Source organism: Tenrec ecaudatus, chromosome 16 (assembly GCF_050624435.1).
Source record: "Tenrec ecaudatus isolate mTenEca1 chromosome 16, mTenEca1.hap1, whole genome shotgun sequence".
NCBI classification, from domain to species: Eukaryota; Metazoa; Chordata; class Mammalia; order Afrosoricida; family Tenrecidae; genus Tenrec; species Tenrec ecaudatus.
This window is the reverse complement of record NC_134545.1, coordinates 11,151,715-11,179,359: the sequence shown is the minus strand read 5'-3', so window position 1 is coordinate 11,179,359 and position 27,645 is coordinate 11,151,715. Positions and strand designations below refer to the sequence as shown.

General features: G+C 48.2%; 1 protein-coding gene across 1 annotated transcript in view; it reads right to left on the bottom strand.

The window, feature by feature from the left end:
* Positions 1-2,384: 2,384 nt before the first annotated feature.
* Positions 2,385-27,645, bottom strand: part of VSIG10 (V-set and immunoglobulin domain containing 10) — a 38,173-nt gene continuing 12,912 nt past the window's right edge. The window contains exons 3-9 of the mRNA XM_075534562.1: positions 19,115-19,417; positions 16,633-16,893; positions 13,499-13,792; positions 9,427-9,537; positions 8,616-8,628; positions 6,577-6,794; positions 2,385-5,389 (exon numbers count right to left, since the gene is read on the bottom strand). Coding sequence (XP_075390677.1) covers positions 5,334-5,389; positions 6,577-6,794; positions 8,616-8,628; positions 9,427-9,537; positions 13,499-13,792; positions 16,633-16,893; positions 19,115-19,417 — 1,256 coding nt within the window. The 3' untranslated portion in view covers positions 2,385-5,333. The remainder of the gene's footprint in view (positions 5,390-6,576; positions 6,795-8,615; positions 8,629-9,426; positions 9,538-13,498; positions 13,793-16,632; positions 16,894-19,114; positions 19,418-27,645) is intronic.

The window sequence follows — 27,645 nt, the reverse complement described above, 5'->3', positions numbered from 1 at the left end:
GGCGTGGCGGGAACGCGCGCAGGAGGCGGGGCAGGGCGCGCGCAGGAGGCGGAACGGGCGGGGTGTGCGCAGGGGGCGGGGACGCGCGCAGGAGGCGGGGCAGGGCGCGCGCAGGAGGCGGAACGGGCGGGGCGTGCGCAGGGGGCGGGGCAGGGCGCGCGCAGGAGGCGGAACGGGCGGGGCGTGCGCAGGGGGCGGGGCAGGGCGCGCGCAGGAGGCGGAACGGGCGGGGTGTGCGCAGGGGGCGGGGCAGGCGGGGCACGGACCGGCGGAGACGTGGGGAGGCCGCGGAGAGCGAGCTGAGGAGATCCTGCGGGGCTGGGGAAGCCGCAGGGAGGAGACTCGGGGTGGAAGGGACGGGGTGATGCGGGGGGCGGAGACGCCTGAGAAACTGGTGGGCACGGGCGGGCCCTGGGAATGGAGGAGCGCCGCGCTCAGGGGTCAAGGGAAGGGGAGGCCGGGAAGACAGACTGGTGGGGACGGAAGGGCAAGGGTCTGAGGGGACGTGGGAGGCTGAGGGAACCCGGGAGCCAGGAGATAAGACCGGGCGCTGAGGGGACTCTGAAGGGCGAGGGACTGAAGCGAGTGGGGGTGGGAGAGGGCGGGAAGAGCTGTGAGGCTGAGGGGGCGGGGGGGGGGTCTGAGGCGAGAGGGGGTGGGAGGGGGCGGGGAGACTGCGGGCTGAGGGGCCGTGGCTGAGGCGGTAAAGATGGGCAGGGAGCCGTGCTTCGGTGGAAACTCGAGGTGGTGGGGGCCAGGGCAGGTAAAAAAACGGCGGGGTAGGGTGGGGGCGGGAGGGGATAAAGGGGAGCTGATATCAAGGAGCCCGCCCCAGAAGACCGAACATGTTTTGAAACTGGTTGTGGTGGCAGCTGCGCAGCACTGCTTGATGTGACAGCCATGGGATGTTATGAGGTCTGCAAGAGCTCCCAATAAAATTAAAAATTCAAAAAACAGCGTGGTAGGGGGAACTGAGGGGCTGACTGGGCGTGCTGGGGCCCGGAACTAAGGGGGACATGGGGGCGGGGATGAATGGGTACAACTCTGGGGAGCGGAAGAGATGGGAACCCGGCGAAAGCTTGAGGTCGTGAGAAGAAAGAAGGAACCGGAGGATGAGGACTAGATTAGGGATTGAGGGGGGAGGGGGACTGGGTTGACTAGATTAGGGATGGGGGAGGGGGCACAAGAGTCCACACGGAAGGCAGAAGATAAGGCGCGGACTGTGGAATTGAGGCTGGAGAATCAAACCGAGGGCCTGAGGAGACAGCGCTCAGAAGTTAAATGGGAGCAGGGATGAAAAGGATTCAGAGAATGCCTAGTCGCTTTTTCAAAAATGGGAACAGAGAACAGGGCATGCCAAGGTTAAAGGGTACCGTGCGAAAGGGCAACTGAGGAACAAGGGGAGAGAAACTGGAGTTAAGGACTAGGTAAATGGCATAGTCCCGGGGAGGTTCCTGGGAGGCCTGTGGCTGACATGGGCCTAAGAAAGATCTGTTTTAAGGGGAGGAAAGCAGGAAATAGGGAGAATGACGAGGGGAGGAGGAAGCTTGGGTTAAAAAAAAAAAGTAAAAGCCAGGGGGTTAAATAGGAATATGTGGGAAACTAAGGTTAAAGTAAGAAATACAGACTAAAGAAGGAAATGTTTCAAATGCCAACGCGAAGATAAAGAATTACCAACTGGGAGGAAGGAAAGGGAGTGGGCCAGGATGAGGGATAGGAGTGGGATGGTTGAGGAATGACCTTAGGGAGAAGGCGAGACTTGGAAGTGAAAACTAAGAACTGGGCCTCTACAGTACAAGGGGAATTGCCCAACCTGGAGGTGTGTGGGTGGGTGAGCAACACTAGTGCGACTAGAACTGGTTGAACCAAGTGAACTTCAAAGCCATCTATAGCCTCAGGGACTGGGTTGCTATCAGAAATTGTCTTTTAGAACATTCCATCCATTCTATGTCCTCCCATTATAACAACTACCCTAGTCTTTGATGGTTGGAAAGCATGAAGTCTGTGGAGAGAGGTGTGTTTGAGGTTACACAGGCATTTGAGCACAAGGAGAAAGTGTCTAAAGGAGATTGGGAAAGTGTCTCTCAATAGATGACGGGAGGATGACTTGTTTGGTGCCATTGAGTCTGATCCAACTCAGTATCCCTAACTAAGCACAACAGAATGAAACACTGCCTTGCTCTGCACCATTGTTATATTTGAGCCCATGGTTGCAGCCACTGTGCCAGTCCATTTTGTTGATGGTCTTTTTTCTTTTAAATGACCCTAGTATATGTTGTGTCTGCTAGTCATTAAAAGTTATGACCAACAAAAAGGCATTAAATTACTTTCCCCAAGAAATATTTTTGTTGACTATATAGATTTAAATAAAGCCCACTAAAACATTTACTTCAAAATATTTTATTACATAATCTTTAAGAAGTCCAAATTATAACCTCAGGTCTAATTTCTCTGTACCTCCTCCCTCCCCCATGTAAATAATACAGAAGGATCTGCTTATTTTTTTCTCTGCAACAGTTCATGCCCGGGTCCCATGGCGAGAAATACCAGTTGGCACTTATTGCATCATCATAAATTTTACCCAGCAAGGATGATTTTTCCAGGTCTCTGTGGAGGCGTTATGAAGATTTTCCACCATGTGTTTTCCTGCTGTGTGGATAGAGCCTGGATGTGCGTCAGAGACGTGGAGCTAAAATCAAAGCTATAGGATCGCATGCCTCCCTCCTCCCCTAGATGCTGATGTTTCACCAGGTTATGAAGAAAACCAGTAGTCAATTGTGTTATCTCTGACGTGTTCTCTCTTTTGGCTTCTAATAAATAGATTACATGAACTCTCAAGTTCACATCACATGCAGAGAAATATTTTTTAAAGCATGATGTTACCACCTGGTCTTTGCCACTGTAAGGACCAAGCTCTATATGTCACTATCAACATGGCTGTGGATATGGGGACATGTTCTTTCTTTTTTAAAACAAATCCCAATTCTTTAAAAACCCTTAAAACATGATGACCTCTGGTCCTAGGACTCCTAACTGATTTGGCTATCTTAAGGTGCACACCAGGTCCAGGAAGAAGTGGCATCAGTCATCGCTCCAGGGATGAGTGGTTTACAGTGTTCTGTTACCAAGACCTTGAAGTTCCCATTTGCTCGTGGAAAAACCCAGCCTCAGGTATTTCCTCTCAGCAGGTGTGTGTGCGCATGTATGTGTGCACGCACAGAAGAGGAAGTTGTGGGAAGCATCCCAATGATCTCAAAAAATGTTCACTGTGTCTTAGCTTGGTTGATTTCCCTACATTGTGTTGTTTTAAAGATGATTGCCTCAGCTGCATAATAGACTTTCAAATGCAGGGACTGAGTCATAGAAAGTCATTAAAAAGCTCTCTGGGGGAGACTAAACTCAGACTTCAGCAATGTTAGAAGCCCCCCTCCAACAATCACATTCTGAAATGGCATTCGTTTGGACTGGCTACCCACATGAGGTACCGTGGAACAGAAGACCTGGCCCAACCAGGAGAACAGAAATTCACAGTTCTTCCTGGGCAGTGGGAATCGCAGCCAACTCCTGAGCCCCCTCCAGGTCTGAGCTGGGATCAGGACACAACACGGACAGATTTACTCAGTTGACTTGGGTCCCTTCAACCAAGAACAGCATTTCCCCGCTCCACATCTGGAGGGTTACTTCAGACAACCAGCTTCTCGCATCCTTGTCTCTGTCCTAGGTTGTGTCCATTACAGCAGGATATGGAATATTTAAAAATGCACAGATTCAAGTCAGGTTTTCATGTGTTAGCACATATTGCTTGCACCCTTATAAGGTCCCTGCCATTTAAGAGATCACAATAAAATCAGTACAAGGAAAAAATAAATCTCTAAACTGTACAAGGATCTATCTACTTGGAAGTCTCGGCATCCTAAACTCACTCCACATTATTTTCACTGGAAGTTCGGTCAGTGTAGTCTTGTAATTTCCCTAAGAAGACTGAAGAAAACATGTTTTCCCATTTCTGAGGGGAAAACTGAAGCTGGAAAAACGGATATTTTTGCAAGTAATCCCTATCACTAGATACAGTTACCAAACCTTTCAATGCAAAAGAAATGAAGACGAGGAATGGCTGGAAGCTAAAAATATAACATCCTAGAGGTTTCTGTGTAAGTGTGAAGCTCTGCAAAAGGTGTGGTTAAAATGAAGGCACTTCTCTTGGAAAAGGAGCCCTGGGTCATGATGCAAAAGGTCAGTGGTTCAAACCCACCCACTGCTCCTTGGAGGAGAACGATGTTATCATTGGCTCTCATAAATGTATAGCATTGCTTCCCAAAGTGGGTGATGCTGCCCCCCTCCTCCGTGTGTGTGTGTGTGTGTGTGTGTGTGTGTGTATGTGTTTCTGAAAAGGAGGCTGTAGGTCAAATAAGTTTGAGAACCATTGATTTACAGCCCTGGAAACTATGTAAAGCAGTTCTACTCTAAAGAATTTTCTTCCGGGAAGCACAAAGCCAACAGGAAAGCTCAGCTTATGCACTCATTTGACACCACTCTTGAAAGAATGAAAGGCACAGGGCACTAGGTCTTTCTGTCTGTCTACTAGCAGAGGCATTGAAGAAGACAGCCAACATCTACTAAGGACCTCACTGGCCCCCCACAGCCAAGATCATCTCATTTGCTTCTCACCTGTTTAACACACAATGGCATCGAGGCCCAAGGAGAGGTAAAAGCCACAAGCCCAAACCCATATGCTAAAAAGCTGGGCCCAGATACAAGCCTGTGTGGTTTCATCAGCAAAACTTGACCCCAACCGCCACCATCTTACTAGTCTTGGAAGCTGATGGTGCTTTCCCTTTTCCAGGGAAATGGCATTTGCCTATTTTCTCACCCCTGGGCTCACCTGAGCAGCGAGAGGGGGCATTTTTATAGCATCCCATACTACTCCTTTCCGTACCAGGGCAACCTGGAATCATGGCACAAAGCACGGAGTCATGCTGTATGTTTTTGCCCGCTCTTCCTCCCTCTGAACGAGCGTCTGCCACACTAGCTGCCTCTAGGGAGCAAGGTGTCACAACGTGACACCTCAGATGTTATTCCAGCCTTGCTCCCACACTGCATTCCCAAAGCTCATAAACACTGTTGGAAGACTGACAACAAATTACACTTTTTTTTTTAAGGGGAAGGAAAGGTGTGTTTCTCTCTCTTTTCTTTTTGCTGAGACCACCCCCAAACCATTGCTAATGTCTGACTCCCCTCCAGACAGGGGTGCAAGTCAACACTCAATGAAAAGCTTAGCTTCACCTTTGCTTCCCAAGCTTTACAGAAAAGAGAATGATGGCCAATTCGCTTCATCAGACTGGCCCATCTTCCTCTTGAACGATGTCACTCTGCAGCTCCCTGATGTCATCTGTATGGGGGGAAGGAAACAGAACCAACTGTGAATGATCTCAAGAGAGTGTGTTGCTATGGCCACTGTTAGTTTCCCAATCATTTCAACAGTTTGTTGTTCTTTTCTGGGAAGGTGAAGGAGACATCTGTTAGGATTTCCCGAGGAGACTTGGGACAAAACAAACTCACTGCCATCAAGTCGATGATGATGACTCAATAGTGACCCTACAGGACAGGGTAGAACTGTCCTTGTGAGTTCTGAGACTGTAACTGCTGGAATAGAAAGCCCTGTTTTTCTCCTGAGGGACAGCTGGTGGTTTTGAACTGCTGACTTGGTGGATTGCAGCCCAGTGCCTAACCACAACGGCACCAGGGGTCTTCACTTTGGGGCATGACGGGTATTCCTCCTTCCATCACCTGCTCTGTTTAAAAACCCTCAGACAGACTTGTTGCCTTCTTCCCACCTGTCAGACCTTTGGCTTGCGTCATTGCCTTTTGCCCTTTCTGCTTCTACAAATACGACTGTCCAACTTTCACCTCCTCGCCCCTCTTCTCTCCTACAAAGTTGCTTTATCGACTAAATTTCCCCTGCAGTCTCTAGTCTCTCTCTCAGGTCCTCTCAATTTTACATGCATCATTCGGCAGGCAATTAATCAAATCCGTCCTCATAACAGCTCTTCCATTTCTCTCAAGATGTTGGCTAACCATTGCTTCCATTTCCATTTCCCCCACATATTTTGGCCTATTGTCCTAACTGATCTTGAATAGCTCCATGCATGCAGGTACTGTCTTTCCCCCCACAATAATCTACAATGCCAGTAAGGATGCACAAACGGTTTGCTCTTGGCTACTGACCAAAAAGTCAACAGGTCTTCCCCACTTCGTGGTGCCATGGAAGAAAGGCCTGGTAATCTGCCTCCACAAAGATGACAGCCAAGAAGACCCTAAGGAGCTCAGTCCTACTCTCTTACATCTGGAGTTGCCAGGAGTCAGCAACAGGCTGAATTATCTTCCCCTTAATGCCAGTGTTGTACCTTTCCCGGAAGGGTAGGGGTCTTGGAGAAACCTGCCCATTCAGATCGCATGCGGCTGCCTCAGATTCTCAAGCGCCTGATAAACATTACCTAACTGTCTTTTCCAGTGGGGAGGAAAAACCCTAGGAGATTTCCTGCAGGGAAGTGCCTCACAGCTGGCAAAAGGACTTACCTTCCAGAGTCTGGAACCCGTTCCCCATCTGTTCCAGGTTCCCATTCACCAGTGCTGTCACTTGATGAATGTGGCCATGCCTGCCCATTTCCTTTCGCAACGCCACTCTCTTGTGTTCTTCCTCCTCCTCCCTGTTTTCTACAGCAGCATCTTCCTTCTCATCCTCTTCTTCCTCTTCTGAATCCACCAAAACCATGACATCACCATTGTCTTCCTCCCTACTTTGCAAAGGAGAAGAGCCATCAGGAAGATAGTCCATGCTTCTCCAAACGTCAGCCCCCACTGACTAGCAAATGGTTTTTGCAGCCCCTTGGGCAGTAAGGAAGGAGTCCCAACGATGTTGTCTGGTAAACGGGGCTGCTAACCTAAGTTAGCCTTTCACACACAGGTCCAATTCTGAAGTCTTTCTAGAGTGACAAACGCACCCCCATTCTCCAGCCCTGATGGTGTAGCGGGTTCTACAGTGGGCTGCTAACTGAAAGATGGGTCGGTCAAACCTACCTGCCACTCAGGGGAAAGATGAGGCTGTCTGCTCTTAGACAGATTAACCATCAGAAATGCTACTGAGCGTTGCTTTGAGTTGGAATGGGCTTGGTGGGACTGGGTTTGGGTTTTACCACAGAGTGCCAAATAATGCCCCCACAGTCACCAACGAGGGGCACATCTTGTGCTTTTGATGACACCCCCCTTCAGAAAGCACCCTTTCCTGCTTGTCAGACATATGCCATTGTTGCAAGCACCCACCATTTCACTGTGCAAGAAGTCCCCTTACTTCCTTCCTGAAACTTAAAAACAGGTCTCCTCCTCATCTTTTGAAGGCCATCGTCCCCCTCACTAGGAGCCTTGAAACTATGATGGTGGCTCTTAAACTCAGGACTCAGGTGGTGGCAGGCCATTGCTCTCCTGAACAAGCCTATTGCTAGCTGTACCTCCTTCACCAAAACTGTTAACTTCTTAATGGAGAAAGAACATGAATGCGAACCAGTTACAGTCCTAGGAGCATCAGATTAACCCCACCCATGGAACAGAAGAGACTACGGCTCACAGAAGGTCAGGCCCTTTCCCATGGTCCCAGGGCCTAGAACCGGCCTATGAATGCAAGAGCCTTCTCCCACTATGCCATGCTGCTGGCTCCCTGAGAAATAACCTTGGGGCACAACAGACTTCCTGGGAGAAACACTCTCACACACAGGACAAGGAGGGGTATGAGTCTCGCGGAAGGCGGTTTCAGGATAGGAATAGCCCATCACTGTGAGCAGGAAGAAAAAAAAAAACGACTATTCTACGGAATCCTAGAGAAGGGATCTGGGTGCTCACAGAGAGCTCCTTAGAAAACGAGATACACAAGTTCCATCTAGTTGTGTGGCGCGCCCACCGGGGTTTCCCTGGGAAGAGCTTCTAAGCATGTTCAGACTAGCCTTTCAGAACACGACTTAGAATGTTTAGTTCTTTTGAGGAAAATACAAGCATGAACTTCTGGGCTCCACAAGAACGTATCATCTTTAGGCCTCAGAGAAGCTGGCAGTGTCCCTAGCCCTGTGAGGTCTAACAGCTCACCACACTCAAATCCAAACCCACTGCCATCAAGTCCATCCCAACTCCCAGTGGCCCCGCCCTGTGGGGTAGAGCAGGACTGCTCCTCCGGGTTTCCGAGTTCCTAGGGGAGCTGCCAGCCTCATCCTGCAGCTGGAGGGTTTGAACTGCTGATTTTGTGGGTAGCAGCCCAAATGTGTAACCGACTACACCATCAGGGCTGAGAAATGAGGGTGATGGTTGGAAAGACTCTGGGTCTGAAATGCAGGCCCTGCCGTTTGCTTCCTGGATGAGTGTGCAGAAACTCTTTGACATTGCCGAGTCTCCATCTCATCTGGAAATGGAGATACCACCACGCAAGGCATTTAGGAAAGGGTTTGTCATCGTGCGGCTACACGTGGTGGGGCCCCTGGCCACTGCTGCCACTGCTCTTAAGAAGGGAACAAAGCTGCAGTGAAGACAGAGAAGGGGAACAGACTCTTGATATAAGTTCTGGGAACACTCACCTGAGATTTCTGCCTGCCGGGAGGAAAGGGAAAAAAACATTAATGTCCAGTAGCAACTACTTCGGCCTCATAACAGTTTTTAATCCATCTAACATTTACATAAGCATACACCAATGAGAAGAACACTGATCTCACATGCATAATGACTGTGTCCATCACCATCAACAAACAGATCAACAAAAAGTGGCCCATCGGTACAACGGGGTACTACTCGCCCATCACAAAGAATGGAGTTCTGACACATGCAATGAGACGGATGAATCTTGGAAACATACCGAGTGAAATAAGGGCAATAAAGACATTACAGGACAAGTACATGCTTCCATGAGCATGAAGTATCTGGAATAATAGGCAACTGCACTAGAGGATTCCAAGGGCTGGGAGGTAGGACAGTACAGAGTCACTACTTGAGTACAGCATTTCTATTTGAGGTGATGAAAAAGTGTCTGATGATAATTGTCCAAACTGTAAATGTAGCTAATGCCACTGAACTATATCCGTAAAAATGGTTCAAATAGTAAATTTCATGTTATACATAGTTTATGGCACATAAACCCCCTCCAGGACCAGCCTCCACAAGAACCCATTTAAAATCAACCAGCATGTACAAAAGAATTTTAAAAAAAAGGAGAGAAAACACCCAACATGAGAGATGTCAGCCCAGGGACAGTTCTTATTGCACATCCTAACCCTAAAGAAGACATGTATAGGATAGGACTCTGGGTAGGAGTGTCAAAGGGGCCTCATTCTTCTGCCCTCATGTCCTTTCAAGAATCATGAAAGAGAAATAAAGGGGCCCAAGGAGTCGTACCTTTCCAGCAGAACACAGGGTTGTGATAGAACACGAGCACGGAGATGATGCCCAAGGCCAGCAGGAGAAGGCTCACAGAAGTCCCCACAACTCCCCCGATGCTTAAGGGTTCTGTAGAAACAAACCACACCATCTCCTTCAGCATGTGATATGCACACAACTGTACAGAGCAGAGCAGAAACGAGCCCCCTCATCTGCCCTGAGTCCAATCTCCTATCTTGGTTTCATGACCTAGAGTAAAGGTCAATGGCAAGTTTGTAAAACAGGTAAATAGCTCATCTTCCAAGCTCAAAGTGGAGAGGCTATGGGGATCATCCATGGAAGCATCCTGTATGAAAAAACACTGCAACGTTAAAATTTCTGCGTGCATCAGACATCAAGACTTTTTATAACGGCATAGTAATGAAGAGTATGATTACCAGGGCCTCGATAAACAGCTTCAATAGAACTGACCCACAAAAAAGGAAAACTATACGTGACGTTTTAGTGAGGAAGAGAAGAATAAACAGTTTGGGGGACGCATAGCTATTCCAAATGGAGAAAAAGCAAAAAAACAAATCTTGATCCTGATTTTCCTCCATCCACAAAATTCAATAGTGAACTGACAAATTAAATACAAAAGACAAATTTTAGAAGAAAATATAGAAGAATGTCTTTCTAATCTTGAAATAGAAAAGAATCTTGAAATAGAAAAGAATTTCTTTTTTTCCCCCACCACCCCACTCCACACTCACTCACTCACTCTCGCTCTCTCTCTCCGAAAAGAATTTCTTAAAACATCAAAACTGTAATAATTTTTTTGAACTGTAATGATTTCAGATTTCATAAAACCAATAGAAAGAGAAAAAATACAATAATAAGAGGGATTTATAGCACATAAAACTAAAGAACTCACATATCTATAAGGAAAAAGAGCAAACCAAAGATTCATGGGAAGTGTCAAAAAACAAAAATATACTCAGCCTTCTTAGTAATCAGGCTATGGTGAGATTGCATTTTCACAGCTCTTGTTTTGAAATTATGGAGCCTGCTAGTGAAAAGGTGGATAAACTGCACAACCTTTATGTATTGCTGGCAAGCATGGACATTGCTGTAACCACAGTGGAAAAACAATTTGGTATTTTCTCATAAACATTCACCTAGGCCCTCATTTCCACTCCTTGTGTGTAATCCTCGAGAACCATTTGCACACGGATTGGGAACTGGGTAAAAAGGCAGCCACTGAAACAAAGTTCACTCTAATTCCAAGTCCACAACAACACAAAGGCCCACTACCAGGAAAACGAATGGCTCAATTGTGGAATAACGCCCCAAGGTTAAATGATATAGCAGCAAATAAGTGTGAAGTATGATTATCACATATCATCCTCAATGAACTCCAGAAACAAAAGGTGGAATAAAAAGCAAATTATTGAAGAAGAGAAACAATATGCTTTAAAAACTCAAACATAAATAATATTTTAGTTAGGAATAAATCTTGATGTGATTTTCAAAAATTAAATATATACTTGGGAATTAAAACCATGAAATTCAGGCTAGTGTTCTCTTATTTCAAGGATGAGACTGGAAGGGTTGCCAGAGAAAGCAAAGATAAACTATCATTTGTTTTTATAAGTATGTTCTGTGCAATAGTTATGACATAGGTACACAAAATTGCTGTCAGGCTGATTCTAACCAACAGCAACCTTATGTACAAGGGAACAGACTGCAGCCCAGTCCTGTGCCGTGCTCCCGACCACAGGCATCTTTCCATCAGGCCATCCTTGTGGTTACTGCGCTGATCCAGCTTACTGGTGGTCTCCCACACCCTCACTGGCTCACTACTTTACCAAGCACAATGAAAGCGCCATTGACTAATCTGTCCAAATGACATGTCCAAAAGAAAGCAAAAGTCTGTGTGATAGTTAGGTTTATTGTGCCAACCTGGCCCAGAGGAACATGTGGGATTGATCAGGTCTCGGTTTGATTGGGGGGACAAAGAGATAAATGACTCCCCCGATACACACACACACCCTACCCTGACCTGGGTCTAGCTTACTCTCTGGTGATCGGGCCAGCATGCTGCTGCTTTAGCTAGTTCTCTGCCTCAGACTGTGTGCTACACTACCTATGGGCCAAGCCAACCTATGGATTGTGTTGCTAAAACTTGAGGCTCCTTTGAGGCCTGCTGGTGGTGCATGTGGGGAGAGGTCAAACTCTTACAGACATCCTCCCCAGGGTAGTTAGTCACCAGACTACAGGGTAGGCCTCTAGGGCAGTTAGTCACCAGACTATATGGCAGGCCTCACTCCCTGCTAATGGGGACAATAAACTATTCCTCCTTGAGGCCTGAGACCAAGCATTCACACCCTACTGATAATGGTTCCTATGGAGATCTAGGGAATAGGTCAAAGTTAGGCCACAATCCTGAACCTAGGATCCCTCCCCTTCCTATTGCGCGTATGTCCCTAGACCACCCCCCTCTCATTACTGTATTACCTATAGGACAGCCCCTTCAAGTGACGTATGTCCTCACCTGTAATTAGGGGGCTTGCATGTCCCCAAAGAATATAGAAGGGGCAGGGGCTACAATTAAAGACTCTCTCTCCCTCCACGTGGACCATCATGTGGGGCAGAGGTGAGCATGCTACCATGAAACGTGTCTGACTCCCATTTATTTCAATACTTCTATCTCTCATGCTCTCTATAACTTTACGATGATCTTTACTTATTATTGCTGTACAATTGCGCCTACCGGACCCTTAATGATGTGTTAGGGGCTGGCTTCCCCTGACAGGTGCACACATTGCTGAAGCTTGAGGCTGGTAGATCCTGTCGTCTTACATTGCTTGTGTTCAATATCCCATCCTGGCCTGCTTCACTAAGCTCCCGAGCTGCCAACTGTTGGTGACCCACCTTGTTGTTTGCTGCCTGTCGGCAGACTCTACTTACCTTGCCCAAAGAGGACTCCACGGTCTGCTTCTGTGACCTTGGACCCAGAAGCCCACTTGAGTTGAAGGACTTCCAGTATATTAACTGTTCCATGGAAGTGAGGTGAACTGAGCCTTCTGTCCTGCTGTGTGGACTAATTAATTGTATTCCTTCTCGCTGTGTAAACCTACCTACTTATACATATATAAGTGTCCTGGTTTTGTTTCTCTAAAGAATCCTTCCTAACACAATCAGACAACAGTGTGTGATGACCCATTAGGTTTACATTGGCCAATTTTTGGAAGGAGCTTGCCAGGCCTTTTTTCTTAGTCTAGAAGCTCTGCCTGAACCTGCCCAGCATAGGTGAGTCTGCTGAAATTCGAAAGACTGGTGGTATGGCTTCTACCAGCATAGCTACACACAAGTCACCAGAGTATGACAAACTGACGGATGGGTGATGAATTTGGAAGACATATCGAGACAGAAAATGAATTCAGTGACTTTTTGAAATTCACATTTCAGTAAGCACCCTGTCTTCTTGTTTGGCTTCCCTTTCTAAATCTAGTCACCCAGCCTATAGGCAGTTTCAGTGATGTTGGCGCTAAGGTAAATATGCACCCCCCCAAAAAATATGCACCCCAAGTGGGAAGGAAGCTTCTTAGATGTCCATGTTGCTATTACTAGGCTCGGCAACTTCCATATTCTTTGGTCTGTAAGATATCGAGGATATCTTTGCTCGTTGAGTAAATGTTAAGGAGCTCTGGAAGCATGGTGGTTAAGGGCTCACCTGCTAATGGGAAGAACCATACTGTTCGAATCCACCAGCCACTCCAGGTGGGGTGGGCGTGGGGAGGTGTGCCAGTCTGCTCTTGTAGACTGCAGCCTAAGAAACACGATAGGGCAGCTCTACTCTATTCCACAGGGCTCCTATGAGTTGGCATCAATTTCAAAGCAACAGTTTGGGGGAAGGGTTGCTATTTTAAGCAAATTTAGGATTGTACAGTAATTTTCCTGGCCACTTCATATCACCACAGTCAAGAAGACACGCCTTCTTCCAGCAGGCAGTGGCCACGAGCAGGAAAGCCCCAAGCTTTTCCCGGGTGGGTGCGAAGCCTTCCGAAGCCCTCAACCCTCCTCCCTGAGGGCCATTTCCATCACCCACCTTTCACGATGAGCCAGATGTCCACCTCCCTGATGCCCACGAGGTTCTCAGCCCGGCAAACATAGTAGCCGCCGTCCAGGTGCTGGGAGCAATTTCGGATGGTCAGGGTGGAGCTCTGGCCATGCTGGCTGATAATATAATGGTCACTGGGCTCAATGGCCACCTTGGGCTGGGTGAGGTTCCTCAACCACAGGATCTTGGCAGAGGGGTAGGCGTCAGACACTTGGCAGGTGAGTGTCACGTTGCCCCCGACCAAGCAAGTCTTCATCGGATCAGAGAGAAGCGAGGGACTCCCTGGAGATCAGGAGAAGGTCAACAAAGACAAGTCTTAAAGGCGATTCGAGCTATGGCCCAAGAACTCCCAAGAATATGGTTTCCTTTCTTGTGAAAAAGTCCCGGAATTTCTATACCGCACATGACCTTATAAAATAGAAAAGCAAACACTTACTAGCTTATGTGGGCACCATTACCCCCTATGAACCCATTTCATTCCCCCAACAACCCTTATGAGAACCCCCTTTTTTTAAAAGACTAGTCAAGTGCAGTAGTGAGGGGGGGTAGACAAATAGGTCGACCAGTAATTGACTGTAAGCAAACGCTGTGAGATCTCACTACCTTCGGACCAGCCTAGAACCATTTTTTCAGGTAAGAACACTGAACCTAGAAAAGTTAACTCACTCAAAGTTATACAGCTAAGGGAGTGGTGAGGCTAGGATCCTTGCATGCCCTGAACCAAGAAAATTCCTGGGACAGGAGCTTGCAGTGCTAAACCCAGGCAAACTGGCATCGAAAGATTCACTGTAAGCGTTAAGATTCACTGTATGGAGGAAGAGGCCACGAGTCAAGGAAACCAGGTGGCTTTTTGGAATCTGGAAAAGACAAGGAAATGGATTTGTTCTGAGAGCCTCCTGAAGAAATGAGTCTTACTGACTCATTCTGGACGTGTGACTCCCCAAACTGTAAAAAAATGCAGTTGTCTTGTTCCAAGCCACTAGGTTTGTGGTAATTCATTACAACAGCGGTAGGAAAACAACACACCTAGCAACAATACTCCCAGGTTATCTACCCAAAAGGAAGGGGAACCTCTGTCCATGGCAAAACCTGGGCACAGATGTTTGAAGCAGCATTATCCACAGGAGTCCCAAACCGGACATCTCAATGTACCTCAGCTGGTGCATGGGTACCCAAAATGATTATACAGGCGATGGAATGAAAAATAAACCCTTGTACGGATGTGCTTTATACAATTGATGTATGTATATGTGTGGATTGTGATAAGAGTTGTATGAGCCCCTAGTAAAATGTAAAAAAAGAAAAATAAACCCTGATAACATCAACAGAGTGGGGGATCTCGACCCTGTAGGGTTCCACTCATGTGCAATGTTCAGAAAAAGGCACCTCCAAAAAGACAGTAATCAGATTAATGGTGTCCTGAGGCTGAGGGTGGGGATGGGGACTGGCAACTGAAGGACACAACATGCCGATTTTTTTGTGGGTGGGGGGCGGGTCATGGAAATGTTCTCAAATGGCATTGTGGTGATGGTACAATTCTTACAACTGTCATTTCTGGAAATCACTCTCATTGGTGCACCTAGAATTACAGCCCTGCGGGAGCTGTGTGATATGAAAATTATACTCTGACGAAGCTGTTTTTAAAAACCACACGGCATACCCAAACAGGGGCCAAGCTGCATATTACAGGATTCCATTGATCGGAAACAGTCTGAGGAGGCAAGTCCAGAGAGAACCGAACTAGCTTAGTGTTTTCCAGGAACTGAGGGAAGAGAGAGGAGAGAGTGACTATTACCAGGGTGGGAGTCTCTGTTGAGGCTGATGGAAATGTTCTGGAATTAGGTTGATACTCGTACAACATCGTGAATTCCATAAACCACTAGAAACTACCGAATCAGATGCTTTCAAAGGGAAAATTTATGCTGGGTTCATCCTCATTTTTCAAAAGATTGCCAAAGATAAAACCAAACACAAGGGGGCAGGCCAGCTTGCTGACCCCAGTCCTAGCAGAGACAGCCTGACACGCTGGCACCTGCCTACCCGTCCAGCCTCACCTGTACCTTACTCAGTGGCCTTTTCTTGGCCACTCACACCTGACAGGCTTACTTCCATCTCAGAGCATTTGCTTTTGCGGTTCCCCTTGCCAGGAACACTTCATTCTCAGCTCCTCGTCTGGCCAGCTCCTCCTCATCCTCTGGGTCTCAGCTCAAAATACTACCCCCTCCAGGAGACCTTCCCTGCCATCCTGCCTTCCCTACCTCTCAGCAGGGACTCTCTGACATGCACCACTTTATTTTCCTAATAATTATTATCACTACTGGCCCCTATCTGATCATTTCCGTCCTTTTCTGTCTTTTCCCCCACCTACCCACCCCCCACCCACCCCGTCCGGCCCAGAAGAATTTCATCTCTGTGAAAGTAGGAAGATGGTTTTCAAAACATCTCCAGAAATCCCTCGGCTCTTGTTCCTTCCAAGGGTAGAGCCTATTCTCTTCGTCTTTCTGACCCCACTGGAGTGCGGCCTTGGCCTCGGTGACTCACAGCTAACAGAATGTGGTGTGTGTGACTCCTGAGGTTAAGTCGAGGGGGACAAATAAATAAAGGCAGGCTCACTTTTGCCTGGCTCACTCCCTCTCGGATCAGTGACTCTCAGGGGAAAGGGCAGCCTTGTTACGAGGATGCTCAAGCAGCCCTGTGCAGTGTCTATATGGACAGAAGCCAATTGGACAGGCCAGGCATGCAGGTGAACTTCCTGGAAGCAAACCCTTCTGAGGATTTCAGTTCCCCAGCCTTTGAGTTTTTCAGCTGAGGCCTCAGACTCACAGAGCAGAGACTGCCCCAGTAGGCCGTCTGAATTCCGTCTGAAATCATGAGCTATTCAAAGGTGACTGCTATCTGCAATTCTAGGTGTGGGGTTAACTTGATCCGTAATAATAGATAACTAATCGAACAACCTTGCCTGTCGTATTCACTGCTCGGCCCCCAGCCCCTAGATTGTGTCAGAGATTTAACAATCACTACAAATGCTCCCGGATTTCTTTGCAGGCCTTTTTTACAAAAACTCCCCCGGAAGATAGATGGTGAGAGAAGGCCAACTCCAGGATGAGGCAAGCCCCACTCACTGATCTGCAACACACAGCTGGCTTCCGACTTCGGCCCCAGGATGTGGCTCCCAAGGCACTTGAACTTCTTGCCATTCGACAGCTGGAAGCGTTTCAGGCTCTCGACCCCCAGAGTGGACTTCCCCAGGGCCACGCCTCCTGGCTCTTCCATCCACAGCAAGTGCGGCTCCGGGTATCCCCCGTCCCAGCGACAGATGAGCTGCAGTGTGGTCGATCCTAGTGACGTCTCTGCCCAGCACTGAGGGGTTGATGGTGGAGGGTCTGCAAACACCAGGGGAGAAGGTGGACTGAGAGTAGTCAAGGGGCTGGCTCTCTGAGGATTAGAGAAAGGGGACATCGGAGAGGCGGCAACCCTAGTGAGGAGACCCTGAGACCACTCCAAACACAAGCTGGTTCCTGGGAGTATCCTGGGGTTTTATTTTCCTTCCCAGAACTCTTTGTTCCTTCATTCTGAGGCTGATCACAACCCAACCCTGTCCCTGGTCTCCAAGTTAAGTGCACTGGCTTCCCCACTCCACCCGGGGTTTCCCTAAACCAGGGGCCTCGACTCACCGCTCTCCGCATCTAGAATCACCCTCACTTACAGGTGTCTGTGCTTGCTTACGACTGCCCTGCTCTGGGAAATTAGAATCTTTTTTCTTTTTTAAGTGATTCTCTTTTCTCACCTTGCTCTTCCCCATCACAAAGTACCACCCCAATACGCAACGCTATGAGTCACGGTGGAAATGCAAAGGCAAGCCACACCCATTCAACCGGCTCAAAGGCCAAGCGTTGGGCATGGCTGTGGCGGAACTAGCACTCTCAGACACTCCTGGGGTGGGGCGGGGCTGGGTGGGGAGATGGTGCCGAACCTGCTGGGCAGCGCCTTCTAAAAACAAAATATTCCCTTACGATCCAGCACCTCACTCTTTAGTGAAATTTGAAGGTGTGCGTTCACCTGAAAACCTATACATGATCGTTCAACACCAAAGCAGCCACCATGGAATGGACTTCAACTGGATAAAGGAACCCTATGTAGGTTTTCTGAGACGACATCGCTACCACAGCCGACACGGGCCCATTCCAAAGCCATGGTCCCAGAGCACTCTCTGTGTATGGCAGCACTATCAGTAATCCTCAGAACCTGGTATTCACCCAAGTGCCCTTTAAGAGGTGAGTAATAGACAAGCTGTGGTCAACGCTAAGACCACAGATAGCAAACAAGACCATGCAGTCTCTGTTCGCTCGCTCATGGATGCATCGAAAAATAACTCTATAGAATTAGGGCACAGTCACCGCCACAGCGGACTTAAACGTACCCATGACGGTGAGGAGGGCGCAGGACTGGGTAGTGTTTCGGTTGTATTTATTTTAGGTTGTTGAGTCAGAGGCAACTCAAGTTCTACAGCACTTAACACCGCCACCAACTCTAGATATAGCCACACACGTACACAAACACAACCGTGTGTAACTATAGAACATGGAACGATATACAATATCTATCATTTGTTGTTCAGTGTCTTTGAGTCAGTTTTCAACTCCCAGGGACCCCGTGTGATATAGGAGAACTGTACTATTGGCTCTGACAAGGATAGAGGGGGCATGTGGCAGCTGCCAGAAAAATTAAAGGAAAGACACCAACATGATGACTGAAAACCCTGCCACCGAGTCACCACCAGCTCCCCGGGTCACCATGGCGACCTCGTCTGTGTGAATTTCATCGGGTTTCTGGTGGCTGATTGTTTTGGAAAATAGATCGCCTCGTCTTTCTTTGCAGGAGCCTCCAGATGGGCTTGAACCACTAACCTTTCAGTTAAGCCACCGAGCACATCGACCATTTATGCCCCCTCCCCCCCGGGGCTGAAATGATGGTTAGATGACCAGTAAGTATTTTCTTCTTTCTACTCCTCTGTACTTTCCCTAACAGGCTTCACCCACAGTAAAGGGCATTTAGGACACAGAACCCAGAGTCTTCTGAGGGCTCTAAATACAGACGGGTTGAGCATCGTGTCACCCTCCTGCCCCCTGGTTTATTGCTCCGACATTCCCTTTTGCCAGCACAGCTGAATGGTGAGTGCACGATGCCATTTCCACGGTGTTTTCGGTCCCAGGTCTTTGCGCATAAGAGGATTTGGTTGGAGTTCCTCCACCCTGAAAACAACTGCTCTCGAAATTGCCGGTTCCTAGTGTCCAAGGGCTGGAGCACCAGGTTCCTGAAATGCCGCGAGCAAGAATGTATGAGGCTCCACGGTCATTTCTCCTGTGACTCAGTTACCCCTAATTAGCAGGGGGCTTCTAGAAGCAGTCGCTCCCTGCTGGGTGGCCTCTTGAATATGCAGCACTATTGTGCGTGTGTGGGCACGCGCGTGCACGTGTGTATGTGTTGGGGGAGCACATATGCACAGTGGTCCATGCAACAGGTGTGCCCTTTTAACACCAGAAGGAGAATCACAAACAAGCAACAGACAAAGGGTTACGCGGGAGAGAGGCACTTCTTACGCACAGTAGACCAGGAGCTCGGTGGTCACCTCATGTCGTCTGCTGCTGAGCATGTTCATGGCCACACAGGTATAGTTCCCCTGGAGGTTTTGTGACACCTGTAACAGGGCGAAGCTGCTGGCCGTCAGGTTGTTTCCAAAAGGCTCCATCCTGGCATCTGGAGCTCGGAACCACCACTCAACCATGGGGGGAGGCCTGGAGCTGCTGCTGCAGCTGAAGTCCACTTGGGCGCCTCTGGCGGCATAGAGGGTGCCGTTGGGGAGCTTGCCGGTGGCAGAGATGTTGACCTCGTTCTGATATGGGCCACCTAGCAATGTAAAGGGGGGGGTGAAGAAGGAGGTAATAAGCTTATGAGTTTCTTTGGACTTCGAACAGGGTGGGTTTCTGGAGACTGTGTGCTTAACAATATATATATGAAGTTGGGTCCAGTTCCAATAGTTGCTGGGATCATCACACACACACACACACACACACACACACACACACCACCACCACCACCACCACCACCACCACCACCACCACCACCACCACCACCACCACCACCACCACCACCACCACCACCACCACCACCACCACCACCACCACCACCACCACCACCACCACCCCCTACAAAGAATGGGAGGGAAAAGGCGGCCTGGGAGAAAGTTATCCAGTGTCTGGGGAGGTGGCTCAAGTGTCCCATTCACTGCTGCTGGTGAGTTGGTTAGGTATGCGGACCAGCAGGTCTTGGGTGCACCCAGAGTTGGCCTCCATCCAGTTGCAAACGCCCAGGCCAGCCAAGGCAGTGTGTGGGCTCAGATCCACCAGAACACAGAACACTGCAAGAGGTCAACACTAGAAACCAGAAAGAAATGGGGTGAATGACAGGGAGTGAACGAGAAGGAAGAGGGGAAGATGTGTGCCGTGCTCCAAGGTTACCATGAATCATATCAACCCCCTGGGTTTTGTCTGCAAACCTTTATGAAAATGACCCACTGTGCTTGTTTTTTGGGGGCCTTTTCCCTATTCTGACTTACCAGGGAGGAGAGGGTACTGGTTTCTTTCCCTTCCACCTCTCTCTCCACCCCCTGGATATTCCTAAACCGGAACCACCAGCCCCTTGTGCTCACAGTGTTGGCAGCAATCACTCTGAGACACAGGAAAGAGCTGGGGGAGGAGGGGGAGGGAGGAAACAAAAAGAAAAGAAGAAATAAAACCAGCTGGCGGTGACAAAGGCCCAGCATCTTATCAAGGTCTTGGTCACGGTCAGTTTCGGTTCTCAGCCCTGTGGTTATAATCTCCTATTCTGAAAGCAGACAGACGTGGGAACAAGTCCTGCTGTCACTTACAGTCCCATGACCTTGGGCAAGTGCCCTTCGCTTGCATTCTAATTTTCCTGTCTTGTTTATAAAATGAGAAAAAAAATAGTCATCGGTCACATCACTGGGTTGTTGGGGAGGGAGGCCAACAAAATAATACAGGCAGGGCACGTAGGCTTGTTTGACGTGTGCTTGACCTTCAGTCAACGAGAGCTGCTATTCCTAGTCGCAGTGCTACATTGGGAGAAGAATTCTAGAACCAAACCCAAACTAAACCAGTGGCCATCCCGTTCCAGAACAGAAGGTACCTTTCTTTGGAATCGGTACACAGACGGATCTCTCCAATGGCAGCTTCTTTCTTGCCGTGGACAAGTGGGCACTTGCAAAATTGCTTCTAGTTGCTGAAACATCTCAGCTGGTACTCTGTCCGCTCCTAGAGGCTTATTATCATGGTCATTTTTCCAAGCCTGCCTTCAGTGCAGCCTGAACGTCTCCCTCCAACACCGTCAGTTCTTACTCATATGCCACCTGCCTCCCGAAACGGCTGAACAGCTACTAATTCTTTTTGGTACGGCGACTCTTTGTATTCCTTCCAGTTTCTCTGGAAGCTTCTGGCATCGTTCCATGTTTTGCCCACAGAATCCTTCAGTAGTTCAACTGGAGGACTGAATTTCTTCTTCACTTTTTTTTTTCAGTTTAAGAAATGATGAAGTCATCATTTCTTGATATTCACCTTAAGAGTTCACAGTCTCTTCGGACATCCATCATGGCCTTTTCTTACTTTTCTTCTTAACGGCCGTTTGTTTTCCTCATGTGCAAGGTTCTTGATGATGTCATCCCTCAGCTTCAGTTACTGGTGTCCAATGTATCCAATCTATTCCTGAGATGATGTCTACAGTCAAGTGGGATAGAATCAACGTTTTACACCCAGCTCCTCATTTAGCGACTGTCTCGTTATCTGACATTCCCCATTTATGAAGAAAATTCTCAGCTGGTGCCAACAATGGTCCAGTTCCCACTCAGGGCTGTGGCTAGTCCTGCAGCCCCCGCCACACACCAACCTTAGTGATCTCTGAAGGCCCCAGTGATGACCAGGTCGTGTGAGGGACAGAGCTCACTGACCCTGGATAACTTCCCCTATTTGCCCTCAACTTTTCAATCCGGCCACAGATGGCACAGGATAATGGCAGTGTGATGTGAACTTGTAGGCAGGCATGGGCAGGGGAGGCCAGATGAGGCCCAAATATGACAGGGAGGTTGCTTAGGGGAGGCACCAGTGGAACTGTGGTAAACAGAGGATGAGTGGGGTTCCCATCCAGGGGGGGCAACACGGAGCTATGGGCAACATCTGACCACCACCACCCCAACCTCACAGGCTCGATGGTGAAGGGAAAGGCATGGGGGGAGAGGGGCTTGCTATGCCACACACATCTCAAGACCCAGACACCCTTCAGGACCCAGGCACCAAAGATGGGGCACAGCCCCCGATTCTCATTGATTTTGCGTAAGCTGGTCTTGGGAACCTAATCATGTTGATAAGTAAGGAGCGGGTGTACTTTGGCCTCATGTTCTCGTTTTGATTTTTTTTTCAGCTTCAACTTCAACTTGCACTGATGGTCGGGTGCTCCGCTGGCCTTGGTCTGACTAGTGATAGGGCGCTTCTACAGCATCTCTCGCCACACATGTAGTCAATTTGATTCCCGTGCATCCCAAGTGGCAAGATCTACATGGAAAGGCACAGCTTATATGTTGTAGAAGGAAGGACTTTTTCTTGCGTAGGCTGTTGGTCTTGCAAAATTCTATGGTGTGTCATCTGGCATCATTTCTGTCACCAAAGTCATATATATATATATATACACACACACACATATACATATATTTGAATAGCCGTGGAACATTGTCTGATATAACTCTGGAAGATGAGCCCCTCATGTGAAAAGCAAAATAAGACTGGCGCAGAGCTGTCTCCTCAAAGTAGAGGCAGCGTTAAGGGCATTGGGGGAGTAAAGCGTGCAGGACCTGCCTTTGCTAATGTGACCCGGCTCACAATGAGAACAGACAGTGGCAAATGCCCCTTAGTACCCGGAATGCAGACGGTACCAAGTGTGAATCTAGGAAAATCTGAAGTTGTTAAAAATGAAATGGACCTCTTTGAGATCAGTAGCTTAGCTGAAATAGACTAGCCGTGACAATGACCTCGTTCACCAGTACCAGGACAGACGCTTTCATCAGGTTAAATCACCCTATGATTATAGAAAACCTGAGACTCCCTAAGGTGACCAGATTTTAACATTGGTTAAGCGGGACACCATTGATAAAACTCATATCCTGGCGAAATAGCCACATGGCAGCCAAGAACCGTATACCCTAGCTTGTCATGCATTCTTTCAAAAAATCGGGACTTTTTTAAAATGGGAAAAAATGTTAAAAATCGGGACTGTCCTGCCAAAAGCAGGACATCTGGTCATCTTATAGAAGAGACACCAAATATCCCTTGATGAGGAAGCCCAGTGGGATCCAGGGACGACAGAGAAAACCACCCATCTGCATCATCAGGCCAGCTTTGTGCTTCCACAGAATCTCACTCCCACTCACACATCCAAGTTGCTTCAAGATAACAACCTGTCACATCTTGAGTGTGTTTTTGTTTTGTTTTTTCTCCCCTAGCTCCCAAGGCCATGTTAAAATGTTTCTAAACTGTTCTCTTTCAGAGGAGGAGGGCGTGTGACAAACAAGGTATGAACTGAGTCCCTGACGAGATGGGGGAAAAAACATCTGGGCACACACAGCCCTCGCTACCATCAAGTCCTGTTTGAAAGGACCAGATCAAACTCATGCCAAGAAACAAAGATGTTTTCCCTAGCGGTACCAGTTGCCATACCATGGGCCTGGTTCTGCGCGGAGAGCAAAGCATATTGATGTGATTAATCAACAAAACTACGATTGTTGTTATTGTTAGGTGCTGTCCAGTTGGCTCCGAGTCAAAGCGACCCCACGGAGAACAGAATGCAACGCTGCCCTGTCCTGTGCCATCCTCGCAATTGCTGTTATGTTTGGGCCCGTTGTTGCAGCCACTGTGCCCACCCATTTCACCGAGCTTCATCCTCCTCCCAAACATGATGCCCCTTGGCTAGGACATGGTCTCTCCTGATAATATGTCCAAAGGACATGAGTTCAAATCCGATCCTTTGCTTCTACGGAGCATTCTGGGTGCCTTCCTTTCAAGACAGATTTGTTTGTTCTTCTGGAAGCCCACAGTCTAGTCAGTATGCTTCGCCAGCACCCTAATTCGAAGGCATCAGTTCTTTACGGCTGCAGCTGTGGCTGACAGGTGGCGGTAATGGCTAGAAATCCACTGGGCTTTCCCGACTAGGCACCACTGCTTCCCCTAAGTTCACAGATGATAGAACTAAGGTTTAAAAGAAGTTCCAATCAACCCACAAGCAGTCAATGGGACCTGGATTTGAACTTCAGAGTGTAAGCTTGACCTCAGAGTGTGGGCTCTCAGCCAACTTGGCATTCACATCACCTCCCTCCCCCAAAATAGACTGGATCAAACCTCAGCCATGTGCCAAAATCTCCTATACCAAAATGAGGATGAAGTTCCCGTATGAGCTGCCACGCCCACCCCACAGGCCACTAAGGAACATGGAGAGGTTTCCTGGTGCTCAAAGGTCTCTGGGGGGTTGTTCCAGAATGGGAGCAAGGATGGGACTCTGGAGGGGTCTTTTGTACCTGGGACCAGAGCCATATGCATCTTAGGATCACAAACAAGTCCTATACCAGTTGAGATTCTCTTATCTTTGCAAACAAAGGCATGTCCTTAAAGACGTCATGCTATAGTATAACTCGGACACTCACATGCCTTTGCCTCGGAGAGCAAAGGGCCCTTTGAATAATCGTCTGAAAATTCAAGTTTCCCTTCATAGTCACAAGTGTCTTGCATTCATCTCCCGATGGAGCCATAATCAAACCCGTCCGTCCTCCAACCAACTTGGCCAATGATTAATGAATCAGGGTCAGATCTAGTGGGTCACAAATCGGAGAGAGCAGTGATGAAAACAACCAAGACCTGGCATTGCACCTTGCTCCTCTGTGGGTCAAAATAGAAAATATTTACCAACAAGACTGACACCAAGACCACGGTAGTGGGAACCCAGCAGAGATGGAACAGGCTTTGTAGGATAAAAACCAACAACAAACAAATCGCATTCAGCAGTTCACCGGTGCCCTCTCCAGATGCAGAGTTATCACACATGGATTCCAGAAACCTGGGAGTCAATAGAAACTCTACAGATCATTTCCAAATGCAGACGTGTCCTCACAGCCTTTCTTTCCTTCGCCGAAACCATCTACAAGTCCCTGCTGGTCCGTCTGAACCTGTCCATGTTCCTCAAAGCCACTGCTTCCATCGTGACTCTGGCCACCAATGTCTTAGATCTGGTCACACCAACATCTTGATTTCCCTGCTTTTATTTTATCAGCCCATTCCACAGACGCATAGACTCTCCTCAAAGGATGCGACACTCTGCTAGAATCTCTGCATCTAGTTCCTCCTGCCCCTAGAATAAAATCCCATTTCCTAGATGGTCCTATCTAGCCCCACATAGTCCGGCCAGGTCTTCCATATCTCACGAACCTTTCCTCTCAACCCACCAGGCCTCTGCCACAACCACCTTTCCCCACATCCAAGAGGACACCCCCTTCATTCCATCGTGCACAAGTTCTCTGTTCTGACCAGAACAGTCTCTCTTATCTATGCAAGACAGGCTCCTACATATCTTAGTGCCCCACCTCTCACTAAGTCCCAAAGCTCTTCTCCAATCCCCTAATTTAAAAGATTTCAGAGAATCACATCACCCCAGATCAAAGCTCTCTGCACAACACTGTCACTCTGATGTTGGCTTCTATATATTTACTTCTTTCTTGATTGTCTGTCTTCCCCACCCTGGAATGTGAGCTCTGTGAGGTCAGGGCCCTGGTCAGTCCTCACTCATGCCCTGGCACAGAGCAAATTCTCAGTAAGAATGAGTGTACGTATGGAAGTTAAACCTAATCAGTTGTCGTGGTTCCAACTCACGGGGACCCTGTGTGCATCGGAGTAGCATAATGAGACAGAGGCCTTTCAGTGGCTGGCTTTTTTTTTTTTAAGAAGTAGATCACCAGGCCTTTCTTCCACGGTGCCTCGGGATGAATGCAACTGCCAGCCTTCTGGTTGGTAGTCAATCACTTACTCATTCCAATTAGCAAGTGACTCTGCTAAGTGATCACAGAGGTGTTTCTATACTACTACACCCTGGGTGTAGACTATAGGTGAGAAAATTGAACCAGGGGCAGTGAGTAAATACTTGGGGCATTGCAAGTCATACCGTCTTCTGTCTCGCCCACCCGACGCAGCAGGTGTAGCATGAGCGCCTTCACAGGCAATGTGTAAATGAACGATGTGGCTGTGCTCCAATCCAAGCCCGCCTATGGAGAGGTGCACTGCATACAATCGTCACAAAAAAAGGAGCCCCCTCTTGCTTTTCTTCTTAACTGCCCCAAACCCGTTAAAAAATGTTTGCATTAAACTGAAGAATGTAATCCACATCGTTCTGTCGTACAGGCTGGAACTGCGGCACGGGCGTCTGCTTTACTGTGCGGTATCGTCAACAGCAACCACAAAAATCAATAACCTTTAGGGTGGGGAAAAAACATCTGTAGTTTGTGGGCGGTATGAGACATGAAGATATAGGTCGCCTGGCCATAGGTTATTCCTAGCCTCTAGAGCCCAAACTACAGATGGACTAAGAAAGAGCGGTCAGCGTAGTAGTTAATCCCAAGCCTGGGACTTAGCACTACAGCACTGGAAAAAAACCAAACCCTGAAACAACCAAACTCACTGCCATCGAGTCAATTCTGACACAGGGACTCTACAGGACAGGTAGCACAGCCCCTGGGAGTTTCTGAGACGGTCACTCTTGACGGGAGCAGGAAACCTCATCTTTCTCCCGAGGAGCACCTGGTGGCTTCAAACTGCTCAGCCTGCAGTGAAGAGCCAGCAAATGCCCGCTTTGCAGATAACAGCCATCGCACAAGCACTCCACCACCAAGGCGCTTACTCTATAGCACCAGAGCTATGTAAGTAAATGGATTGCCCCCATTTAACAGCTAAGGAAAACCGAAGCTCAGAGATAATAAGCTGCTTACTTAAAGTGACACAGAGTGAAGCAACCAGCCCTCAGATCAAAACAAAGACAACCTGAGTAGACTGTTATTCTCTAACTCTATTGAATAATAAAATGCTATTGGTAAGAATGATATTAACACTGCTGGTGGGACTGTAAGTACGTACAGCCACTATGGAAATCAATCTGGCGATACCTAAAACAGATGGAAATAGAGTTACCATATGACCCAGCAATCCCCCTACTGGGCATATACCCAGAAGAGGCAAGAAACAAACCAAGACCAGACATCTGTGCTCCAATGTTCATTGCGGCACAGTTCACAATTGCAAGGAGTTGGAAGCAACCCAAATTTCCATCAACTGACGATTGGATTAAAAAACTGTGGTATATACATACAATGGAATACTATGCATCACTAAAAAGCAGTGATGAACGTATGAGGCACATAGCGGCATGGGAAGAACTGGAGGAAATCATGCTAAGCGAAGTAAGTCAGGCACAAAAGGACAAGTACAACATGAGTCCGCTGAGGTAAGAATTAAAAAAAAATTTTTTTTAAAAAGCAAAAGTGGCATAGGGAAAAAAGCTACTGTATACAAACATTTTAGGGGTGAAGACGGTGTAGTATGGAAGAGACCAGACCAAAACCAGGGATGTACATGGTAGACAATGGTGGAGGAGGTGGGGAAAGGAAAACAAAAGGATGAATACAAGGAAGAAAAGGGTAGTGGGGGCATGGGGCACTAATCCACCCAAGGGGAGGGTATTGTTTATATCTCCACAGGGAAAGTGGGACCAGACTTCAACCCAGTGTCGCAAGGTGTGAATGCAATATCCCGGCGTGGAGGAGGGAACCAGTGGCGAGGTCTGGGAGGCTGGCCCCAGCACCAAAAATTAAGTGTATTCCTGCCCTTCCCCGAAAAGAATTTGTTCCAAAGGACATTGACTCTGCAGCTCCGGGAGATGGACATATCTGATCAGAGCACACGGGAGCAGATAAAGGGGCAGGAGGTGAGAGTGGAGCACAGCCTGGCCCACCAGGCCGTGATGATGATGTTCCTGAGTAG